This window comes from Rhinopithecus roxellana, chromosome 12 (assembly GCF_007565055.1).
Source record: "Rhinopithecus roxellana isolate Shanxi Qingling chromosome 12, ASM756505v1, whole genome shotgun sequence".
Lineage (NCBI taxonomy): Eukaryota > Metazoa > Chordata > Mammalia > Primates > Cercopithecidae > Rhinopithecus > Rhinopithecus roxellana.
Genome location: NC_044560.1, coordinates 32,603,933 through 32,629,184, shown reverse-complemented (window position 1 = coordinate 32,629,184; position 25,252 = coordinate 32,603,933). Strand labels below are relative to the sequence as shown.

General features: G+C 47.5%; 1 protein-coding gene across 2 annotated transcripts; it reads left to right on the top strand.

Moving 5' to 3' along the window:
• The first annotated feature begins 56 nt into the window (after positions 1-56).
• On the top strand, positions 57-25,252 carry WDR87 (WD repeat domain 87). Of its 2 annotated transcripts, XM_010385692.2 has the most exons (6): positions 57-250; positions 10,221-10,341; positions 12,226-12,396; positions 13,390-16,262; positions 17,013-17,284; positions 19,494-25,252. In XM_010385692.2, exons 2-6 carry the CDS (start codon positions 10,261-10,263, stop codon positions 24,884-24,886), a joined length of 8,790 nt encoding a protein of 2,929 aa, XP_010383994.2. In that variant the 5' UTR covers positions 57-250; positions 10,221-10,260; the 3' UTR covers positions 24,887-25,252. The 2 variants fall into 2 exon arrangements, with proteins under 2 accessions (XP_010383994.2, XP_010383995.2); XM_010385693.2 differs by lacking the exon at positions 57-250 and having other exon boundaries at positions 10,276-10,341; positions 12,226-12,284; positions 13,368-16,262.

Genomic DNA, 25,252 nt, shown 5'->3' with positions numbered 1-25,252 from the left:
AGACCCCGGCCTAAATTGCCGCGGGCCCCCGCGGAGAGGATTTTTTTTCTTTCGAGCGCGCGCCCATGCGCACGCGCGTTCAGACCCCTGGCCTCGGGGAGTCCGCCGGCTGCGGGGTTGGGGGCCAACCGTTCTATGCGGGGAGCCCTCTCGCAGCATCCGCCAGGTAGCTTCTTAGTCGCTTCCCCTAGCTCAAGGAGCTCCTGAGTGCACAAGCCGTACCCGTCCCTTGTCGGGAGTCCTGTCGCAGGTAACAGGCGCAGCCCATGCTCTGAGACAGAGACACCCTGCCTCCTCCCCTGCAGGAGGCCCGAGGTTGAGGGGCCCTGGGTGTAGTCGCCTCTCCCCGGCGTAGGCGGCTCCAGAGCTCTGCCTTCGACGGCAGCCACAAGACCCAAGGGCTGCGTAGGGGCCTTGTTATCTTACATTCTTTTGTTGATCTCACATTCCTGAGGGTAACTAGTGTTTGTAGAGTACCTACACCTTGGGAAATTTTGTCCAAATTTAATCCACCTGCTGGCATAACCAAGCAGCGGAATACCCCGCAACACACACTCCTTTTTTAATGTATATTGCCACGCCTCCATAAGAGTTACCGAGGGAATTGACTGGAATCGCAAAGTCCTCTCTGGTCGAGAAGCCGTGGTCAATACCCTTTGTGCCTCAGCCTGCCTTCTAGGAAGATGTAACATTTGAAGCTGGGAAGCAGATGTTTCTTCCTGGGAGAGCACGTTTTTCCACTCATTCAACAAAAATGGATTAAGCACCTATTCCATGTCAGGTTGGGTGATTATGGAAACACAAGAGAAATCAGACAGACTGGAGTCCTACCTTCAGGGAGCTTTCAGTCCAGTAGGGATATCAGGCCACCACTAGACTAAGGCAATGTAGAGCAATACTACCTAAGAGAAATATACCAGGCACTTTGAGCCACCGAGGCAGGAGGATCACTTAAGGCCAGGAGTTGGAGACTGGTCGGATAACATAGCAAGACCCCATCTCTACTAAAAGTCAAAAACTAGCAAGGCGTGGTGGCATGTGGCCATAGTCCCAGCTATTCAAGAGGCTGAGTATCGCTTAAGCCCAGGAGTTTGAGACTGCAGGGAACCATGATTGCACCACTGCACTCCAGCTTGGACGACAGAGCAGAACCCTGTCTCTTTAAAAAAAAAAAAAAATTATATGTGTATGTGTGTATTTATGTGTAATGCAAGCCACATATGCAATTTTAAATTTTACATAAACAGGTAAAATTCATTTTATTTATTATTATTTACTTTTTTTTTTTTTTTTGCCATGTTGCCAGGCTGGTATTGAACTCTTGGCCTCAAGACATCTTCCTACGTCAGCCTCCCAAAGTGCTGGGATTATAGGCGTGAGCCATCTCACCCAGCTATGAAATTAATTTTAATACTTTAACCCAAATATATCCAAAATATTACTCCAAGTTAGGTTAATGGAAAAATGTTTTCATTGCTTCAGCTCTACATTGTTTTTTCTTTTTTTTTTTTGAGATGGAGTCCCACTCTCTCACCAGGCTGGAGTGCAGTGGTGCCACCTCAGCTCCCTGCAACCTCTGACTCCCTGATTCAAGTGATTCTCCTGCCTCAACCTCCCAAGTAGCTGGGATTACAGGCACAACCCCTGACACCCTGCTAATTTTTGTATTTTTAGTAGAGACCGGGTTTCACCATGTCGGCCAGGATAGTCTCAACCTCCTGACCTCATGATCCACCAGCCTTGGCCTCCCAAAGTGCTGGGATTACAGGCGTGAGCCACCATGCCTGGCCTCAGTTCTGCAATTTAAGTTAATTAAAATCAAATAAAATTAAAATGTTATGAGGCACTAACAAAGATATTCATTTGCAGCATTAGCGAAAGGTTGGAAACTACCCAATGTCCATTAGTAGAAATTTGGATAAATAAATGATAGTTCAGCCACACATTGGAATACCCTGCAGTTAGTAACTGTTGAGAAAAGAAACAGTTATATTTATTAACATGACTTAATCTTAAAGCTATATTAAGAGGAAAAAAAGGTGAATAACAGTGTATATAGTATATTATCACTTGTATAAGAAAAATATTTTTGGCTGGGCGCGGTGGCTCAAGCCTGTAATCCCAGCACTTTGGGAAGCCGAGGCGGGTGGATCATGAGGTCAGGAGATCGAGACCATCCTGGCTAACACAGTGAAACCCCATCTCTACTAAAAAATACAAAAAACTAGCCGGGCGTGGTGGCAGGCGCCTGTAGTCCCAGCTACTCGGGAGGCTGAGGCAGGAGAATGGCGTGAACCCGGGAGGCGGAGCTTGCAGTGAGCCGAGATCACGCCACTGCACTCCAGCCTGGGCGACAGAGTGAGACTCTTGTCTCAAAAAAAAAAAAAAAAAAAAAAGAAGTTGTTTAATTACAGGGAGGATAATAGCTAAGTCATTAGAATAATTGTGAGAGACAAAATAGGCTGGGTGTGGTGGCTGACACCTGTAATCCCAACACTTTGGGAGGCTGAGGCAAATGGATTCTTTGAGTCCAGGAGTTTGAGACCAGCCCAGGCAGCATGGTGAAACCCCATCTCTACCAAAAGTACAAAAATTAGCCAGGTGTGGTAGCACTAGCCTGTAGTCCCAGCTACTCAGGAGGCTAAGGCAGGAGGATCACTTGAGCCAGTGAAGTCAAGGCTGCAGTGAGCCAATCGTGCTACTGGACTCCAACTGGGTGACAGAGTGAGGTCCTGTCTCAAAATAAATAAATAAGAATTAAAAGATATGTAAAACCCCTGGTTACTACTTGACAACCTTATCAATCCTGGATACTGTCGTTACTTCTCAGGGATCCAGGGTAACTCTTCCATCCAACAGAAACTAGCCCACCCTGTTCATGTATGTTTGTCAGCCTGGAAAATTATTTCTTCCCATTAAGAAAGTTAAACCCATTCCACCCCCAGCCCTAGCTATGCAGCCACCTGAAGGCCAGAGTAGCACTCCCAGGCCCTGGGGACAAACTTGGGCTCCTTATCAGTAATGTCATTCAAAGAACCAAGTAAGCTTAGGTTGCCCCTCTGACTTTACAGTCAACTAATTAGGCCCTTCTGATACCAGCTGGACTTCCTGCACCCCTGTCCCCAGCTGGACTTTCTGCACCCCTGTCCCCAACTGGACTTTCTGCACCCCTGTCCCCAAACGTGAGACCACCTTCAAGGTTATATAATCCATGCAGGGCCCTGTCTCACAGTGTGACGCACTCATCACCTTCCTTTTGGGTGGCCAGGTCTCCTCGTTATATGTACTCAAAGCACTTCATACTTTTCCTTCTTAAAACTGAATTTAATTTGCAATTTAATTTGAGAAAATTAAAAGTTGCAGAAAAGTTCTACAGGATAATATAACCCATCACCTAGAATTTCCCACTGTAATCCATTTTATATCTCTTCTTTGATGACAGTAAGCTCTAGGGAGCAAGAAACCTGCCTGGATCCCCTCACACACATATAACAGAACACATTGGAGCCAACGAGTGAGCCAATGGGAGCCCAGGGGCCTGACCGTGTCGTGGAGTGCAGCGCCCCCTAGAGTCAACTCTCTTTAACAAGACAAACCTCGTGGGAGGATTGCCTTTCCTCAGGCCATCAAGAACACTGTACCTTACAGTGGACTGGTGCTAAGAAAAGGAATATAGTTCCAGTGTCAACACCCAGTCAGGGACCTGGTTTGTCTCCGCAGTCAGCAGGAATAACATTTGTTGGTTCTAAGTACCCTTCAAGCTAAATTGACAACAGAGCTTGAATTCTCCCATTAGATGATCTTTGCGTTAAGATATTAAACAATCGGCTGGGCATGGTGGCTCACGCCTGTAATCCCAGCACTTTAGGAGGCTGAGGCGGGTGGATCACCTGAGGTCAGGAGTTCGAGACCAGCCTGGCCAACATGGTAAAACTCCGTCTCTACTAAAAAAAAAAAAAAAAAAAAAAAAAAAAAAAAAAAAAAAAAAAAAATTAGCTGGGCATGGTGGTGCATGCCTGTAATCCCAGCTACTCAGGAGGCTGAGGCAGGAGAATCGCGTGAACTCCGGAGGCGGGGGTCACAGTGAGCCGAGATCGCGCCATGACACTCCAGCCTGGGCGACAGAGTGAGACTCCATCTCAAAAAAACAAAAAATAAAAAGTAAAAGATATTAAACAATCAAGACTGTTGGGATTAAAGCATCTGGAGCTCACTACAGACTTGCTTTTAAGGACAGGTACTGGGATTAGGGAGTTGAATGTCATCCTCTGAGGCTAACCCAAGGAAACTGGTCTATGATGTGCGAAAGAGTAGCAAATAGATAAATAAGGAAATAAACATGAAGGGCCAGGTGCAGTGGCTCATGCCTGTAATCCCAGCACTTTGGGAGGCTGAGGCAGGCGGATCGCTTGAGCCCAAGAGTTCGAGACCACCTAAGCAACATAGTGAAACCCTGTCTCTACAAAAAGTTTTTAAAAATTAGCCAGGCGTGGGGGTGCATGCCTGTGTTCCCAACTACTTAGGAGGGTGAGGCGGGAGGATTGCTTGAGCCCAGGAGTTCGAGACTGCAGTGAACTGTGACTCCACCACTGCACTCCAGCCTGGGCAACAGAGCAAGACTCTGTCTCAAAAAAACAAACAAAAAAAATCACATAAAATTAAATAAACATAGAGATTTGGGGTTTGAAAGTCCTCCTTCTCACTCTTCACCTAGAAATATTCCCTGAAATAGTCCCAACCAATTGCTCTTTGTAGGCTGGTCAAGAGAAGTTGGACCCAGTGGAGGTATTTGGAATAATGGGAAGTGATGGCAGTGACTGCAAGTTTGCTACAAATGACTGCTCTCTCAGCAGCTCTGAGGCCGCAAGAAGGGGCCAGTGGGGTAACTCTGAGTTGTGGTGGTTGTTTGGGGGTTTTCTTGGTGTTTTTTTGTTTTGTTTTGTTTTGTTTTTGAGATGGAGTCTCACCTTGTCGCCCAGGCTGAAATGCAGTGGTGCAGTCTCGGCTCACTGCAACTTCTGCCTCCTGCAACTTCAAGCAATTTTCTGCCTCAGGCTCCCGAGTAGCTGAGATTACAGGCACCCTCCACCATGCCTGGCAAATTTTTGTTATTTTTAGTAGATATAGGGTTTCACCATGTTGGTCAAGCTGGTCTTGAACTCCTGACCTCGTGATCCACCCACCTCGGCCTCCCAAAGTGCTGGGATTACAGGCATGAGCCACCACACCTAGCTTTTTTTTTTTTTTTTTTTTTTTTTTTTTTTTTTGAGACAGGATTTTGCTCTGTCGCCCAGGCTGGCATGCAGTGGGGCCATCATAACTGACTGCAGCCTCAACCTCCTGAGCTCAAGTGATCCTCCCACCTCAGCCTCCCAGACAGCTAGGACTACAGGCACATGGCACCACGCCTGGCTACTTTATTTTTTGTAGAGACAGGGTCTCACTATGTTGCCCAGGCTGGCCTTGAACTTCTGGCAGCAAGCGAGTGAGCCTCCCACTTTGGCCTGGGGAAACTCCCATAGGGGCCTCCACTGCTGTGCAGGATCTGAAGCAGATCATCTGGAGCCTGAAAGGCGTTCAGAATGAGCAGCAAGTGCAGGGTTGAGTAGAACTGAATGGAGACAGCGATCGCAGGAGGGCAGCATGCAGTTTGGGGAGCATGGAAAGAGACAGGATGCTGTGTGCTGCCAGCCAGTACCAAGTTCCCACTGTGAGTGGATCTGTGGATCAGAGAGCCTTCTTCTTTTTTTTTTTTTTTTTTTTTTTTTTTTTTTTTTTTTTTTTTTTTTTTTTTTTGAGGCGGAGTCTCGCTCTGTCGCCCGGACTGGAGTGCAGTGGCCAGATCTCAGCTCACTGCAAGCTCCGCCTCCCGAGTTTACGCCATTCTCCTGCCTCAGCCTCCCGAGTAGCTGGGACTACAGGCGCCCGCCACTTCGCCCGGCTAGTTTTTGTATTTTTAGTAGAGACGGGGTTTCACCGTGTTAGCCAGGATGGTCTCGATCTCCTGACCTGGTGATCCGCCCGTCTCGGCCTCCCAAAGTGCTGGGATTACAGGCTTGAGCCACCGCGCCCGGCCGGATCAGAGAGCCTTCTTAGCATCAGCCAGCAAAACCTCTTCCTCCTCTGATGTAGTGGAAGAATCCTGAACTGTGGATTGGATCTTAGTCTTTTTTTTTTTTTTTTTTTTTTTTTTTGAGACAGAGTCTTGCGCTATCACCGAGGCTAGAGTGCAGTGGCGTGATCTTGGCTCACTGCAACCTCCGCCTCCTGTGTTCAAGTGATTCTCCTGTCTCAGCCTCCCGAGTAGATGGAATTACAGGCACCCACCACCGCGCCCGGCTAATTTTTGTATTTTTAGTAGAGACGGGATTTCACCATGTTGGCCAGGCTGATCTCAAACTCCTGACCTCATGATCCACCCGCCTTGGCCTCCTAAAGTGCTGGGATTACAGGCGTGAGCCACTGTACCCAGTGGATCTTAGTCTTGATCTGCCCTTTGTAGACTCAAACACATCCCTTTTCCTCTTTGAGTTCATGTTCCTCTTTTGTACAACGGAGATGATGATATTTGCCTCTCAGGATTCTTTCAAGAACTAAGGAAATGATTGATGTTGAAAGCTTTTCCTTGGGCTCTCACCCACTGTATGCATGTGAGATGATGATGATAAGTTTTGCCTGCTGCTTTCCCCTACTGCAAATCCAGTGAGCAAGTCTCTGTGGTAACACAGAGCCTCGGCTTAGCCATACCAGAAGGTGGGTTCTGCTGACCTTGCTTCAGGAAGCCCAGGCCAAATGACTTGGGACTCCACCAGTTCTCTTTTTTGTTTGTTTGTTTGTTTTCTTTTTTTATTTTCTCCACCAGTTCTCTAAACCAGTGTTTTTCACACTTTGGTTATTGTTGAAGCAAGGTGCAACAGTTCATGCCTGTAATCCCAGCGCTTTGGGAAGCCAAGGCTTTGGGAAGCCAAAGCTTGAGGCCAGGAGTTAGAGACCAGCCTGGACAGCATAGTGACACCCCCTCATCCCTACCCCACCCCCACTCCCATCTCTACAAAAATGGAAACAAAAAAACAAAATAGGCCAGGCGTGGTGGCTTATGCCTGAAATTCCAGCATTTTGGGAGGCCAAGGTGGGAGGATCACTTGTGACCAGGAGCTCAAGGCCAGCCCGGGTAACACAATGAGACCCTGTCTTCACAAAAACAAAACAAAGAAACAAAAATTAGCCAGGTGTGGTGGCACATGCCTGTAGTCCTAGCATGTGGGAGGCTGAAGTGGGAGGATCACTTGAGTTCTGGAGCTCTGGAGTTCAAAGCTGCCGTGAGCTATGATGATGCCACTGCACTACCGTCTGGGGAACAGAGCAAAACCCTGTCTCTTTTTCTTTTTGAGACTGAATCTCACTCTTGCCAAGGCTGGGGTGCAGTGGTACAATCTCAGCTTACTGCAGCCTCCACCTCCTGGGTTCAAGTGACTCTCCTGCCTCAGTCTCCTGAATAGCTGGGATTACAGGCGCCTGCCACAACGCCCAGCTAATTTTTGTATTTTTAGTAGAGACGGGGTTTCACCATGTTGGCCAGGCTAGTCTCGAACTCTTGACCTCAGGTGACCTATCCTTCTCAGCCTCCCAAAGTGTTGGGATTACAGGCGTGAACCACTGCGCCCAGCCAAAACCCTATATCTAAAAAACAAAACAACAACAACAATAACTAATTGATGGGCTTTAATCTCAGAATTTCCAATTGAGTAGGTCTGGGGTGGGGCCCAATAATTTGCATTTCTAACGAGTTCCCACTATTTCTGTAAACGGATGAAGTTCTTCTGCATCTGGCAGGCAAGGTTGGCCTCCGTTGCCCTCTGCTGGCCAGACTATAAATTTAACTGTCATGTTTCCAGAGCAGCTGAAAAGCACAAAGTCTGAGTTGGAAGGAAATAGAGTGGTCACCTGTCTGAGAACTAGGCCAGCCTTCAAGCAGAAGTCGTGTTTGTCACTACAGAGTATGCTTTAAAGGGTTTTCACATAAATTATCCTATTTAATCTTTGCAGCAATCCTGTAACATAAGCAACAGTGGCATTTTCATTTTACAAATGAGGAAAAACTAGCCCATTGTCCCACCAGTAGTAACAGATTTCCTGACAGGGGGGTATGTTAAAAGTAATTCACTGTACAACCAGGAAAAGTAGAGGTTTGTCCTCATGAAGGCCAAAGAAAAGGGAACGGGGACGAGGACAATGAACAGCAGATGTACCTCCTGTAAGAGAGCTACCTGAGGCCGGGCTTGGTGGCTGATGCCTGTAATCCCAGCACTTTGGGAGGCTGAGGTGGGTGGATAATCTGAGGTCAGGAGCTCAAGACCAGCCTGGCCAACATGGTGAAAACCCATCTCTACTAAAAACACAAAATTAGCTGGGCGTGGTGGTGCATACCTGTAATCCCAGCTACTCAGGAGGCTGAGGCAGGAGAATGGCGTGAACCCAGGAGGCAGAGGTTACAGTGAGCCGAGACTGCACCATTGCACTCCAGCCTGGGCAACCAGAGCGAAACTCCGTCTTAAAAAAAAAAAAAAAAAGGAGCTTACCTGATTCCACGGGGTCAGGGAAACCTACAAAGCCAAATGGCTGGATCCTCTCTCCATATGTGCTAGCTGGGGCTGACTCTTAGTCCTGGGTGCCCTGTATCTCCGTTTCCTATTTCAGCAGTCAGGCTCGAATGCCAGTAGAATCACCCAGGGAGCACATTACAAGTGGAGGTTCCTGGGTCCTACTTCCACGGTTCTGATTCAGTAGGTCTAGGGGAGGAGCCCAGGAATATGCATTTTGACACCTACAGGTCGGTGTTGTGGCTCACACCTGTATTCCCAGCACTTTGGGAGGCTAAAGCTGGAACCCAGGCGTTCAAGACCAGCCTGGGCAACAAAGCAAAACCCCATCTCTACAAAAAAAAAAAGTTTGAAAAGTTAGCCAGGCATGGTGGTGCATACCTGTGGTCCCAGCTTCTTGGAAGGCTGAGGCAGGAGGATCACTTGATTTTTTAATATTTATTTATTTATTTATTTATTTTGAGACAGAGTCTCACTCTGTCGCGCAGGCTGGAGTGCAGTGGCGTGATCTCGGCTCACTGCAAGCTCCGCCTCCTGGGGTCAAGCCATTCTTCTGCCTCAGCCTCCTGAGTAGCTGGGACTACAGGTGCCCGCCACCACGCCTGGCTAATTTTTTGTATTTTTAGTAGAGACTGGGTTTCACTGTGTTAGCCAGGATGGTCTCGATCTCCTGACCTTGTGATCTGCCCATCTTGGCCTCCCAAAGTACTGGGATGACAGGCATGAGCCACCACGCCCAGCTTTATTTTTTTTTAAACTTACCCCCAGGTGGCCAGACGGTGGTGGCTCACGCCTGTCATCCCAGCACTTTGGGAGGCCAAGGTGGGTGAATCACCTGAGGTCAGGAGCTCAAGACCAGCCTGACCAACATGGAGAAACCGCATCTCTACTAAAAATACAAAAGTTAGCTGGGCGTGGTGGCACGTGCCTGTAATCCCAGCTACTCAGGAGGCTGAGGCAGGAGAATCACTTGAACCTGGGAGGCGGAGGTTGCAGTGAGCCAAGATTGGGCCACTGCACTCCAGCCTGGGTGACAGAGTGAGACTCTGTCTCAAAATAAATTAATTAATTAAAATTTAAAAAATCAAGTGATCCTCCTGCCTCAGCCTTCCAAGTAGCTGGGACCACAGGCACGCACCAGCCTGGGTGACAGAGCGAGACTCTGTCTCAAAAATAGATAAATAAATAAATAAATAAAACAAAATAAAACTTACCCCCAGGAATCCTGGTTCAGGAGGTCCAGGGACCATACTTTGAGACCCCACAGTCTTCACAAAATGCTCTCCGGACACAACACAAAATGTGAAGGACTGTGAGGGTATTCTTTCCCAGCCCCCTCTCGGTTTCTCTGCTTCTCTCACCCATTTATGTTACTGGGTTGCAATAGGAACACGCTAAGATTCACTCCCCATTTGCTGTCTCCAAGCCTCAGTTTTCTCATCTATAAAATGAGATAATGCCTACCTTACTGGGCTGTAGAGTGGCTAAAATGAGAAGGTATGCACAGTTCCTGACTTTCAGAAGGTGTTCAATAGACATGAGTTCATTGTTCTTGCCTTCTGATTCCTAGCTTCTCGGAAAGTGGCAGTGACTAAGCTGGGCTCTTTTGGATTCCCACAGGTTTTTAAGCAACGGTCCTCAGGAGGGCCAAGGGAGTCTTATGGCGACATCTTCCCCCAGGCTCATTCCCCTGTGGAAAGATTTAAAACTCCTCCTAAATGACGCCATAAATGAAAGCAAGGTAATGTATACGTAGGACATAAACACATTATAGGTTGGCTGCTACCTGTCTTACAGTCATGAGCATTTCAGAAGAGCCACAGATTGTCCTTGAGAGTAGGAAGCAAACAAGGTATATTATAAAGATAGTCATCACCTTAGCAGGAGGTAGGCCATCAATTTCCATGAGTCACAGACTTCTCGCAAGGACATTTTGATAGTGGAAAGTGGACACTCTGAAGCATTGTCAGAGGAACTGACCTTCTGGAAAGAGTTTTTCTATTTTTTTATTTTATTTCTTTTGAGATGCAATCTCGCTCTGTTACCTAGGCTGGAGTGCAGTGGCGCAATCTTGGCTCACTGCAACCTTCGCCCCCGGGTTCAAGTGATTCTCCTGCCTCAGCCTCCCAAGTAGCTGGGACTACAGGCACACGCCACCATGCCTGGCTAATTTTTTGTATTTTTAATAGAGATGGGGTTTCACCATGTTGCCCAGGCTGGTCAGGCTGAGCTCCTGAGCTCAGGCCATCTGCTGCATTGGCCTCCCAAAGTGCTGGGATCACAGGTGTGAGCCACCACACCTGGCTGAGAGATTTTTTAAAACAGAGGAGGAGACACCAGAGAGAACAGCTGCCAATCTCAGTTTTGCTATGGTTGGCTCTGCATAAAAGGATCCCAGGGCCAGGCATGGTGGCTTATGCCTGTAATCTCAGCACTTTGGGAGGCCAAGGTAGGTAGATCACCTGAGCTCAGGAGTTTGAGACCACGCTGGGCAACATGGTGAAACCCCGTCTCTACTAAAAATATAAGATATTAGCCAGGTGTGGTAGACTGCACCTGTAGTTGCAGCTACTCAGGAGACTGAGGCAAGAGAATCGCATGGAACCCAGGAGGCGAAGGTTGCAATGAGCCGAAATCAGGCCACTGCACTCCAGCCTGGGGCCGCAGAGTGAGACTGTGTCTCAAAAAACAAAACAAAACAAAAATTACAGGATCCCAGATGCATGTTTCATAGCACATGCTCTATCACTGTGGGAATATATATATATATATATATATATATATATAGTATAAATGCTTGTCCTCTGTCAAATTTAAAGGCCAGATAGGGTGTCCCAAGAGTCTCACTTAGTGCAGCTTTAAGCTTCAGTAACTTAGAGCTGCACTGATGCACTGACTTTGGGAGACTCTGCTATATTCCATGTGGGTGTAAGGTGATGTACTTGCCTGACTATTCTGTTAAAGATTGTGTCTTTTATGGTACATGTACCTTCTAGACAGAAGCAAGAATGTTAAAGGGGGCTGAATGCAGTAGCTCATGCCTGTAATCCCAGCACTTTGAGAGGCCGAGGCGGGTGGATCACCTGAGGTCTAGAGTTTGAGACCAGCCCGGCCAACATGGTGAAACTCCATCTCTACTAAATATACAAAAAATTAGCAGGGCCTGGTGGTGCGTGCCTGTAGTCCCAGCTACTTGAGAGGCTGAAGCAGGAGAATCGCTTGAACTGGGGAGGCGGAGGTTGCAGTGAGCTGAGATCACGCTACTGCACTCCAGCCTGGGCAACACAGCGAGACTCCATCTGAAAAAAAAAAAAAAAGGAATGTTAGAGGGCAGGCATGGCTAACTTCATGTTGAAAAGAACATCATTTTCCCATGTTCACACTATAAAATTTGCACACAGAGGCTCTGCAGGGTTGTGTTCTCTCCTGCATTGGGGGATTTGTTACATGCTTGTGAAGTATAGCTGTCCCACAGGTGGTAAGTTATGCACGTGTGAGTGTAACAGGAGTAGGTCCTTCGGGTGGGAGGCATGACTTTGGGAACTCCTCCAACTGTGACTTGTGCGAGAATATATTTAGTGCCTCTGTGCCCTAGCCTCTTAGTTTATGCCACACCTCTCTCCAGCAACCTTCAGAAGACCCAAAGAATAGCCTAGTTGTGCTGAGCGACCGGTCCCAGATACTGTTCAAAGAGTCTCGCTATCCTCAAAATATGCCGTGTGTATGTTATTACTTCAGTGATGCCCATTTCTTCACCTCCCTCTCTTGGGTGACATCGGGCACAAAAGAAATACAGGTAAGACTGCCTTTCTTCCCCTTCTTGGCCTGTTCTCCCAGGGCCATGCCCATACAGCTCTTAGCCCAGATTGACAAAGGAAGATATTCCCCATGAATTAATGTGGTCTGGAACCAGAAATCTCTCCTCATCCTTTCTCCAATTATAGTCCCCATGTTGAGTGGGTTGTATGGTTCCCCCGAAGTAAACCAAGGTTAGGAAAAGGGTCCTAGGCTTCCTGCCTCTACTGTATTTCCAGTTCCCATCACCAGGGGATAAAATCACTCTAGAGTCCTCCAATTCCTCCTTCACACAAAACTTGGGGAAATAAGGGAATATTCTGCACTACTATCAGTTCTAGGCAGTTTCTTTTCTTTTTTTTTTTTTGTTTTTTTGAGACGGAGTCTCGCTCTGTCACCCAGGCTGGAGTGCATTGGCTCACTGCAACCTCTGCCTCCCGAATTCAAGCGATTCTCCTGCCTCAGCCTCCTGAGTAGCTGGAATTACAGGCGCCGGTCACCATGCCCAGCTAATTTTTGTTTTTTTGTTTTTGTTTTTGTTTTTTTTTGAGACGGAGTCTCGCTCTGTCGCCCAGGCTGGAGTGCAGTGGCCGGATCTCAGCTCACTGCAAGCTCCGCCTCCCGGGTTTACGCCATTCTCCTGCCTCAGCCTCCCGAGTAGCTGAGACTACAGGGGCCTGCCACCTCACCCGGCTAGTTTTTTGTATTTTTTAGTAGAGACGGGGTTTCACCGTGTTAGCCAGGATGGTCTCGATCTCCTGACCTCGTGATCCACCCGTCTCGGCCTCCCAAAGTGCTGGGATTACAGGTTTGAGCCACCGCGCCCGGCCAATTTTTGTATTTTTAGTAGAGATGGGTTTTCACCATGTTGGCCAGGCTGGTCTCGAACTCCTGACCTCAGGTGATCCACCTGCCTCGGCCTCCCAAAGTGCTGGGATTACAGGTATGAGCCACCGCGCCTGGCCTAGGCAGTGTCCATCTTATTCTCTTCTAGGCTGTAGTGTGGATGAAGAGCAAAACTGAGGACATGATTGAGAAAAGAATATTCTCCATGACTGAACAATTGCCACCCATCCAGTCCATGGTCCACACAGGTTCCTTTCATATCCTCGTGGTCTACTGTGGTGACCTGATCCTGCGACTCTTTGGGGACCACTTTCGGGCATTCAAACCCCTGGGTAAAGTGCACTGCCGCTTCAACATCAGCTGCCTCTGCTATGACCCGGAAATGAAGATGCTTCTCTCTGGCATCCTGGGAGCAGTGGTGACCTGGGTCATTGAGCGAAGTGGCACGGGCCTCCATATAGCCCACATGGTCTCCATGCCAGGTGACGAGCTGGTTCAGGACATCGTGCTGAATGGTCCCAATGGCTCCCTCTTGGCCCTGTGTGAGACGGTGGTGAGGGTCCTGATGCGCCAGGGCAAGGGTCAGCTGGGAGAGGTAAAGAGGTTCACGTCTACCAGCAGCGGCTCCTCCATCACCTGCTGCTTCACCTGTTTTGATCAGGGCTTTCTCTATGCTGGAAACCAAGCTGGGGAAATCCAAGTTTGGAACCTCCAGCAGGGCCATCCGCTCCACAGTTTCCAGGCCCATCACTCAGGAGTGATCTGTATCCGCAGCCGACCAGAGGCCCACACCCTGCTAACAGCTGGCAGTGACAGCCTAATCAAGGAGTGGAACCTGACTTCAGGGAGCCTGCTTCGGCGGCTAGAGCTTGGCGAGGAGCTGTACCGGCTCCAGTTTATTGACAGCATTACTTTCTTCTGCCAAACTGCCCATAGTTTTTCCTTGCGCTGCCTGCCCTGCTTCTACAGCCTCTTCAATGTCTGTGGCTCTGCTCCCCAGCAGTTGCGTCGGGTCTACTGTGGAAATAACTGGTTCCGGATCCTGTGTACCACCGAGGATGGCTTGTTGCGCTTTGTGTCCCCAATAACAGGGGACCTTCTGGTTATCACCTGGCCCTTCTCAATCGTGGACCGGGCTGTGGATTGGGCCTACGACCCAGGTAAAGAGGAGCTCTTTGTAGCAACAGGAAGCTCAGAGGTTCTGGTATTTGACACAACCCGCTGCCCTTGCCCAGCCAAGTATCTTCTAGGCACCTCACCAAATTCTCAGGACTTTGTACAATGCCTGGCTTATGGGCATTTCAACTTGGGGCGGGGTCTAGAGGGACTGATCTTCTCTGGGCACCAGAGTGGTGTGATAAGAGTGCTGTCCCAGCACAGCTGTGCTCGATTAGAAAAATTCATGCACTTTGGTGCTGTACTGGCACTCTCCACGCTGTCTGGAGGGATTTTCGGTGGCCAAGGAAACTCTCTGCTCTGTTCCTATGGAATGGATGACTATGTGCACCTGTCAGAAGCTGTGCTTGATGGGGTTAAAGTACAACTGCAGCCTCTCGCCAGCATCCTCAGCAGCTGTCACCTAACACATCTGATACTCTTGCCCAAGTCTGTGGGTGCCATCACAGAGACAAACTGCCTGCGTCTCTGGAAGTTCCATGATTTTATGTCCTCTGGGTCACAGAATGGCTTGAAATTCATAGAAACGCTGCCTCTGCACCTGTGTGCCATCACATCCTTTGATGTCTGCCTCTCCTTGAGTCTTTTCGTCACAGGTTCTGCCGATGGCTCTGTTCGGATCTGGGACTTCCATGGCAGACTCATAGCCATTCTGGACTCATCACTGCACTTTGGCCCACTCTGTTTTGCAAATGACCGGGGTGACCTGCTTGTGACTTTTAACCAGAGTCTTTACCTAGTGTCCTGTTTAAAATTGCTTCCCCCAGCCCTGCTGACTCGCCTTTCCTTTATGAGCATATCAGATGAAGTACTGGAAATCCCTAAGCCTTTCATACCAAGCTTCTTCTTCTCCTTTGAGACCATGTTTGTGCCCAAGTACATCTACCTTGGAAAAGCACAACAGAAATTAGTGGGTCTGGAGAACCTTGTCAACAAGCGGGCCATTGCCTTTGACCATTCTGTGCCACATGTGATAGAAGAAGATGAGGAAGGGAGCCCAGTGTTACTGCGTTCCTCCATGCGTTATTCTTTGCAGGACATGGAAGATTGGACACAGATGAGTAAACGTTACCAACGCCATTATGCGCTTCCTCCCCAACTACAACTGACTAGCTGGGATGGACTCAACCCCTATCAGATATTGCGATACTACTTTGGTCATGGGCGGGAATGGCTTTTTGCCCCTGATTGCTATATCCCCAATTCAGTGATTCGTGCCCGTCTTTGGCCAGAGGGCACCCCAATATATCTACAGTGCAACCTGCATGCACCCCAGCGGGAGCTGGAATGGGACAGGTCTCAAGAATTCTTTTTCTGGCACAGCAAGGTAAGAACTGTAAGTAATATAGAATATCCAGAGAAGGAGGATGAACACTTCCTAGAAATGAGACTTTCCAAGGATATAACCTACAGCGTCCTTACAGATGGAGCAAACCGAAGTTGGCTGGGAAGAAAGATGAGTGAAATAGCCATTAATAGCATGATTGAGACAATACTCAATATTATGGTCCATGCTTCCTTGCTGAAGTACCAGTACTGTGTTGGTGCACTAGGGCAAATCTTTGCCTCTTACCAGGTGTCTCCAGCCCTACGCTCTGAGACAGCCCATCGGCTACTGGATGATACAACCAATTCCAACCCGCTGATCCGAGAACTAGCTTGGGAAGGGCTGAAGCGTCTAGGAATGATTACTCATCTTTTTGCCATGCCTCTGGCTCAGGGATTAATGGACAAGGATGAAAGAGTGAGGGTCAAGACTCTAAGCCTCATGGCTGAGATTGGAATCCACTCTAGGACCTCACTCTTACAGTTGATCCAGAAACAAGAGACTTTTCGGGAGATGCAGTACGTTTGTGCTTCCCTCAATTCTTCACCCCATTCCCCATTTTCCCCCTCCTTTCCTTTGCTATTTCTTCATCCCTGTTTATTAATTCTTCCTGACGTTTCTTCTTTCTCATAGCCTTTGCTCATTCCTAGATGACTATTCTTGACAATCCCCCGTTCCCTCCTCCTCCTCCTTCTCTTCCTTCTTTTTTTGAGACAGGGTCTTATTCTGTTGCCCAGGCTGGAGTATAGTGGTGCGATCTTGGCTCACTGCAACCTCTGCTTCCCAGGCTCAAGCAATCCTCCTGCCACAGCCTCCTCAGTAGCTGGGGCTACAAGCATGCACCACCACACTGGCTAATTTTTTGTAGAGACAGAGTCTCACTATATTGCCCAGACTGGTCTCGAACTCCTGAGCTCAAGCAATCTTCCTGCCACCTTGGCCTCCCAAAGTGCTAGGAGTACAGGCATGAGCCACCACACCTGGCCTGCTCACCCCTTTCTCCATTGCTTTTCCTATATGTCCGCTACCTCTTCAAGTTCCATTTTCATCCTTTTCGCCTGTTTCTACAGCCTCCAATACAGATCACTCCATTTATTGCCATCTTGGCTTCCTAGATAGTTTCTTTTGTCTCAGCCATTATTTTCCATATGCCGTCTCTCTTGGCCACTTTGCCAAGCCTCCTGCCTGTTCCACAGCCGTTTTGTTCTTCCCATTCTCCCTTTTGTTCCTGACTCAGCATAGTCCTTCTTCTCCTTTGACTTTCATAGGCAAGAGATGATCGGGGAGGAACCTCTAGACCATCTGCTGGGGATGCGGGCCACAGATCTCCAAATCCTTTCCACTCAAGTGGAGCAGAGATTGAATGAAAACCTGACTCTGTCACATAGAGATGAAAAGCCGGCTTTTTCTTTAGATGTCTCAAAGGCTTCTGAACTTAAATCCTTCTCCGTGAAACCTCCTACAGTTTCTGAAGAATCTGAAGTGGCCATCAAGCACAGCAAAGGCCACAGACGAGGCCGAGCAGTGGTCAAAAAGCATAGTATGTAAAGGGTAATCTGGTCCATGCCTCAGGGTCCTCAAGAGGCAGGGTAGTTAGGGTTAAAGTGGATCAAGAGATACTAGGTGGGCTGGCGGGACACAATGGCTCACGCCTGTAATCCCAGCACTTTGGGATGCTGAGGCGGGTGGATCACTCGAGGTCAGGAGCTTGAGACCAGCCCGGCCAATATGGTGAAACCCCGTCTCTACTGGAAATACAAAAATTGGCCATGCACGACGGTGGGTGACTGTAATCCCAGCTACTCGAGAGGCTGAGGTGGGAGAATCACTTGAACCCAGGAGGTGGAGGTTGCAGTGAGCCGAGATGGTGCCACTGCACTCCAGCCTGGGTGACAGAGCGAAACTCCATCTCAGAAAAAAAAAAAAAAAAAAGAGATACCAGGTGGGAAGAGAGATAAGTGGAAAGATCTCATCATAGAAAAGACACTCTCAGATGGGGGACTAGGGGAGGGATAGCATTAGGAGAAATACCTAATGCAGATGACGGGTTGATGGGTGCAGCAAACCACCATGGCACCTGTATACCTATGTAACAAACCTGCACGTTCTGCACATGTATCCCAGAACTTAAAGTATAATTTTTTTTTTTTTTTTTTTTTTTGAGACGGAGTCTCGCTCTGTCGCCCAGGCTGGAGTGCAGTGGCTGGATCTCAGCTCACTGCAAGCTCCGCCTCCCAGGTTCATGCCATTCTCCGGCCTCACCCTCCCGAGTAGCTGGGACTACAGGCGCCCGCCACCTCGCCCGGCTAGTTTTTTGTATTTTTTAGTAGAGACGGGGTTTCACCGTGTTAGCCAGGATGGTCTCGATCTCCTGACCTCGTGATCCGCCCGTCTCGGCCTCCCAAAGTGCTGGGATTACAGGCTTGAGCCACCGCGCCCAGCCTAAAGTATAATTTTTTTAAAAAAGTGTATAGATAAGGAAATTATAGTGTATTCATAAAATGAAATACTACTGTGATAAAAAAGAGTGATACATGCAACAACATGGAAGAATCTCAAAAACTGTTGAAAGAAAACACAAAAGAGCACATTTTTAAATGATTCTATTTATTTGGAATTCTAAAAATGGCAAATGAATCTACAGTCACAGAAAGCAGATCAGTTGTTGCCTAGGGCCAGGGGTTAAGGGTAGATAGATGTTGACTGGGACACTATGTAGGAGGGAATTTAGGAGGATAATAGAAATGCCTTATATCCTGATTATAATTGCAATAGTTACAAGAGTGTATACATTTTTCAAACTCATCAAATTGTTTGCTTAAAATGGGTATATCATATGTAAATTATACCTCAATAAAATTGATTTTTATGAAAGCAATGAAGAAATAAAAGACTTTCTTTTTTTTTTTTTTTTTGAGAAGGAGTCTTGCTCTGTTGCCCAGGCTGGAGTGTAGTGGCCGGATCTCAGCTCACTGCAAGCTCCGCCTCCCGGGTTTATGCCATTCTCCTGCCTCAGCCTCCCGAGTAGCTGGGACCACAGGCGCCCGCCACCTCGCCCGGCTCGTTTTTTGTATTTTTTAGTAGAGACGGGGTTTCACCGTGTTCGCCAGGATGGTCTCGATCTCCTGACCTCATGATCCGCCCGTCTCAGCCTCCCAAAGTGCTGGGATTACAGGCTTGAGCTACCGCGCCCGGCAAGACTTTCTAAGGAAGGATCCACTCAAACTCAGGAAGACTCTAAGGCCTAGCTCTCTAGGATTTGGCAGGAGTAGGGGGCTAGGAATAAAGCAAAGAGAATGCTTTTTTTTTTTTTTTTTAAGGCCTCAGCTCTCTTTGTTGCCTTTTTTTTTTTTTTTTTTTGAGACGGAGTCTGGCTCTGTCGCCCAGGCTGGAGTGCGGTGGCCGGATCTCAGCTCACTGCAAGCTCCGCCTCCCAGGTTCACGCCATTCTCCTGCCTCCGCCTCCCAAGTAGCTGGGACTACAGGCGCCCGCCTCGTCGCCCGGCTAGTTTTTTGTATTCTTTAGTAGAGACGGGGTTTTCACCGTATTAGCCAGGATGGTCTCCATCTCCTGACCTCGTGATCCGCCCGTCTCGGCCTCCCAAAGTGCTGGGATTACAGGCTTGAGCCACCGCGCCCGGCCGCCACTTCTTTTATGACAGTTCTTCTTAGCTCACACCTAATATTGGGAAAGGTTTCATTTAGCTTCCCATACTTTGCTTACCTCCACCTCTCCATTTTTCCTACAGGCCGAAAATGGTTGCGGGGTCTCAAGAAGACGAAAGAGAGAGACTCTAAACATATGATCACTGAGCCAGGCCTGTTAGAGGATGAAAGTGGGACTGAGGCCACACCAGTTGAGATGGAGGAAGCATCCGTCCATTCCAAATGGTCTTCAAGCATCAGTGTAATAAAGCCCTTAAAAGATGTTGACTTTCAGGAGAAAGATATCTCAAAGGATCACGTTGCATTGACCCTGAAGATGCTGCGGAAAATACGTGACAAAAGAGACAAGAAAGCAAGAGCTCAGAAACTCAAAAAGAAGCACAAGAAGAAGGGAAAAGAAGCCAAAGTTATAACTGAGAAACCTACACCTCCTGTAATGGGACAGCCAGTTATTAAAAAGGTTAAAATTCTAGGGCGGGGAGCCTCGGGAATATCTGGCCGCAGGTCAACCGCTGGAGATGGCTTATCATGGCGGGACGATCTATGTCGTCTTATGACCCTGAGGATATCTGGTTCCCAAACAAAAATGTCAGAAAATCTAAACACTGAGCTAGTGACATTTGCTCAGGAGATGCTGGTAGATAGGCACCCCAGTTGGGAACTCTTTCAGGAGATCTGCCCCCTGTTGAAGAAAGAAAGTAAAGTTCTGCTTGAGGACCTTGATTGGGATGTAGTCCCGGCAGAGGAGAAACCAATTTTTATCCATGAAGAAGCAATTAGAGAGGACATGATACAAGGTGTGACAGAAGAGGTGATCAGACACGAAGTGATGCCAAGGGAAGAAGAACAAGCACAAAAGAAAGCAAAAGACATGCCGGGCTTGGAGGAAACCCAAGTGATTTTGAACAAGGGCAAGAAAAAGAAAGTTATTTTTTTAGAACCAGGTGATGTAACCAAGGGAAAACAAATATCAAAGAAAGAAAAGAAGAAAACCTTTCAGAAGTCACCTAAGCAAGAGAGGAAAGCTGTCCAGCAGGAAAGAAAAGTAGGAAAAACAAAGAGGGAAATGCCCAAAGAAGAGAGGGATATGAGGGAGGAAGTGAAGGAAATGGCAACACTAGAGAAGAAAGTGGTTGAACGAGAAGAAAAACCAGTTATGATTGAGAGGACACCATCTTGGCAGGACTGGAAAAAGTCCTGGGATGAGTGGAAACAGGTCCATGGTGAGACAAGGAAATCCTGGAAGGCATGGAAGGAAGACTGGGAGAAGAGGCTTCTTCAGGAAGAGGAGAAACTACACCAGGCTGGAGAGAAGCTATTCCCGGAGGAGGAAATGCTTCAGGAGGACAAGAAGCTGAAATGGAAGGAGTGGAAACAAGTCTGGGAAAATATGTTGCCATCTGAATCCAAGGAGCAACTGTACAAGGATGCGGAAGAAGTGACTTTGGAGGAAGAAGTGACTTTGGAGGAAGAAGTGTCTCGGAAGGAGGAAGAAAAAGAAGAGCAGGTCACAGAAGAGCAGAGACAGATCCAAGAAGAACACAAACGGGCCAGAATACACAGGAAACAAGCCCGAGCTGAAAAAAAACGAGCCCAAGAAGAGAGGAAATTAGCACAAGAAGAAGAGAAACTTGCACAAGAAGAGAGACAGTTGGCCCAGGAAGAGAGAAAACTGGCCCAGGCGTATGTTAAAATAACCCAGGATGACAGGGAAATGGCCCAGGCAGACGGTAAGTTTGCCCAGAAAGAGGAAACACTGGCCCAAAGAGGGGAGAAGCTAAGCCAGGAGGCGGAGAAATTGGCCCAGAAAAGGAAGAAACTGTCCAAGAAATGGGTGAAAGTGGCTAGAGAAGAAGAGAAACTAGCAAAGAAAGAAGGGAAACTGGCCGAGGTAAAAAACATATTCGTCCAGAAAGTGGAAGAACTGGCCCAGAGGGAACAAAATCTGGACTGGCAAGAAAAGGAGCTGGCCCAGGAATTGGAGGAATTGGAATGGGATATGGAAGAACTGTCTTGGAAAGAAGAGGAACTGAATCAGGAAGAGGAGAAACTGATTGAGGAAAAGAAGAAACTGGCTGAGGAAGAGAAGACATTGGTCTGGCAAAGGGAGAAACTGTCTGAAGAAGAGACAAAACTGACCCAGGAAGAAGAGTTGCTGATCCAGGAAGAGGAGAAACTGGCCCAGCACAAGGAAAAAATGCCTGAGGAAGAGGAAAGACTGGGACGGAAAAGGGAGCAATTGATTAAGAAGAAGATAAAACTGGCCCGGAAAAGGAAAAGATGGATCAACAGCATGGAAGAACTCACAAAGAACAAGATGATACTGTACCAGAAGAAGGATCTGGCTCAGGAAAAGAAGAATCTGGCCCAGGAGAAGGAAAAATTGGCTCAGAGGAAAGAGAACCTACTCTATAACAAAGAAAGACTCACCCAAAGCAGAAAGAAATTAGTGCAAGTAAAGAACAAATTGGGAATGTTCAAGAAGACACTGGCTCAGGTAGCAGAGAAGCTGACACAGAAAGAGGAGACCGTGATCAAGAAGAAGGAGAAACTGACTGAAACAGAGAAAAAATTGGTCCAAGTAGAGGATAGTCTGGCCGAGAAACAGGAGAAATTGGCCCAGGAAAAAATGAAATTAGCTCTGGAGAAGGCAATGGTCCAAGGAAAGAAACGGCTCAGAGGAGAGTTGGATATTGTTAAGGAAGAAAAGGCATTGAACCTGAAAATGAAAAGACTGGCTGAGGAGAAGATGAGACTGGTTGAGGGAAAGGAAACACTGTCTAAGGGAGAGACTCCAGAAACTTCAAGACAAAGAAAAATGACTAAAGTTGAACAAGAACTACTTGAGAGGAAATTGTCACTAGAGGAGAAGATACTGCTACATGAAGACAGGATACTGGCCATGGAGGAAAGGGAAATTGCCAAAGGAAAACTGGAATTTACTAGAGGACGGAGAATATTTGTCCAGGGGCAAAGAAAGTTAGCCAAGGCTGAAAGGAAGTTGATTAAAAAAAAGGAAAGCCTTTCCAAGGAACCAGCAAAACTAAACAAAATCTTAAAGGCACTTCAAAGACTAACCAGGGATGAAAGGAAACTAACAGAGGAAGAAATAAAAATGACAAAGATAAAGAGGTCACTCTTTGTTAAGGAGAGCAGACTGAGAATAGAACAGAGTAAGCTGGATATCAAAGAGTGGGATTTTTCTGAAAAACGATCAGAACTGACTAAAGATGAGAAGAAACTGGCTCGGAAGCAGAGAAAACTGGCCAAGGAAATGAGGAGAATGATAAACAAAGAAGAAAAAATGACTGAGGAAGAGAGCAAATTGGCCAGAAGGCATTCAGAAGTCATACTGGATGATGAAGAGGAAGGAGGAATAGAAGAAGAAGAGGTGATCCCATTCCTTAAACAAAGGTGGAGAAAGAGGAAAGAAGCCAAGAGAGTTGACAAACCAAAGAAAAAGTTTTCCAGTCAAGTGGATGAAGTGGAAAGTGAAGAGCATTTTTCTGAAGAAATGGAAAGCCTGTTAGATGAACTAGAGAAGCAAGAGAGTTTGTCTTCTGAGGAGGAGGAGGAAAGGGAGGAAGAGGAGGAAAGGGAGAGGGAGGAAGAGGAGGAAAGTGAGGAAGAGGAGGAAAAGGAGAAGGAGGAGGAAGAGGAGGAGGAGGAAGGGGAGGAGAAGCAAGTGGAGAAAGAAGAGGAGGAGGAGAAGAAGAAAAAAAAGGAAAAGAAGAAAGAGGAGGTTCAGGAGAAGGAAGAAGTGTGTGAGGAGAAAGAAGAAATTATGAGTGAGGAAGAGATAGAAAGTTTGAGTGATGAGGAAGAGGAAGAGGAGAGTGGCTCATTGGAAGAAGAGGTGGACAGGGGAAAAGATACTTTAAAAAAAGAAAAACTATTTAAGTTACAAGAACAAAGAAGAAAGGTCCTAAGAGAAAGGGAAAGAGTCCTTTCCATTGGAAAAGGAGTTCCTCATGTCAAAGATGGGGCTGTAAGACTAGGAGTTCTAAAAAGCCCTTTGAAGAAACTGATGTCAAGAGCTCTGGAGATGAAAGAAAAAATACCAGTGCCAGTGCCAGAGAAACAAATATCCTGGGAAGATAAAAAGGCCACAGTAGTTGAAATACCCAGGAAATTCTCAGGGACAATGGATAAAGAAAGAGAAGTGATGGGAAAATATGAACCCATACCTCCACATGTTTTGGGTACAGTTTTGGAGACCCAAGCACAGGACTTAAAGACCCCATTTATGTCCCACATATTAAGGAGGACCGTAGAAGGTCAGGAACTCCAACACAAGCCACTGGGTGCCTGGTGGAAGGGGTTTCTGCAGCATCCACCTCTGATGGGACAGACTGAGGTACAGTTACCTCTCTCCCAAATCCCGGCTAAGGAACAACATGCAGATGAAAGCCTCTCAGATGTAGAGTGGATCCGCCATGTCCTAGAACGAATGGAAGCAGGAGAACAGCTTTCCAGGGATGGTTTCCACAGACTATGCCAGCTGCTCAAAGACCTAGTCTCAAAGGGAAACTTAGAATGGCTGAATCTGGCCAAACTTGAAGCCATCGTGTACCGTCACAGGCAGGCCCTGGAGTCACGAGGCACAAGGATCTCAAAACCCACTAGAGAGTCCATGAGTCCAAAATACCAGAAAGTGATTCCTCCTATAAAAGCAAAGGAAAAGGAGAGCTGGCCAAAACCTTTGGCTGTCCCCACACAAAAGTCCCCATTAGCTACCAAGAGGATTCTAGACCCAAGGGCTAAAAATTGGCATCTTCTAGGAGAGCCTTACAGAAGTGAGAGGGCACAGCAGATATCCATTGCTCACAAGGAGATGGAAATGCAATACTTTTATCCTGCCACAAGAGACATTTTTCCAAGTGCCCGTGCCTCTGTGGAAAAACAAACCCTGGCACTGATGTTTCAAAGGGACTTCTGGGATTTTAAGGATAAACGCAGGTTTCCCAGATTGCCCAAATTAGAGAAGAAGATACAGCCCATTTCTAAAAAGAAGGAAGAGTTGCCTTTGTGGGAGACGTTTGTGGCACTGTACCATGTTTTGCGGATGCTGCAGCAGCGATATGCAAAAGACAGCACTGCTTGGATGGAACAGTTCTACCAGCTCATGGACCTGTACCAACTTAAGTCCCCCAGAATCCAGAAGCTGCTTCAAGAGCTGCTAATGAGAGAGGAACCTCAACCCCAAGAGATCATCTATGAAGAGGCCCTAAAAGCCACAGAGCTAGTTCCCGGGGAACGGCTGTTCTGCTGCCTGTTTTGTGGCAGTTCTCATACTCCTAGAAGTCCTGAGGAGTTTCAGGGTGTAGTACCCCTCCCTTGGCAGAACTGTGTGCACACCATCCTTCCTGTGGGCATTGCCCGGTATGGGATCTTAGAACTTGCCTGGAAAAGCCTGCCAGAAGCTGATCTTCATCTCACCAAGGCATTGACACACACCGTTGCTCCCACTTTCTAATTTGGGACTGACTGGAGGTTGGGACTTTTCATTGCCAAATGGAGAAAGGCCTGGTCACCAGGATCTAGACCTTCATCTCTCTCTCTCTCTCTCATTTTTTTTTTTTTTTTTTTTTTTTGAGATGGGGTTTCACTCTTGTTGCCCAGACTGGAGTGCAATGACATGATCTCAGCTCACTGCAACCTCCACCTCCCGGGTTCAAGCAAATCTGCCTCAGCCTCCCGAGTAGCTGGGATTACAGGCATGAGTCACCGCGCCCAGACCTAGACCTTCATCTCTAGGCCCACACAGAGGCAGGGCCAGGTCGAAGCCCTTTCCCACCTCTGGAAACACAGCTTCTATATGTGGAATAAAGAGGAGGTTCTT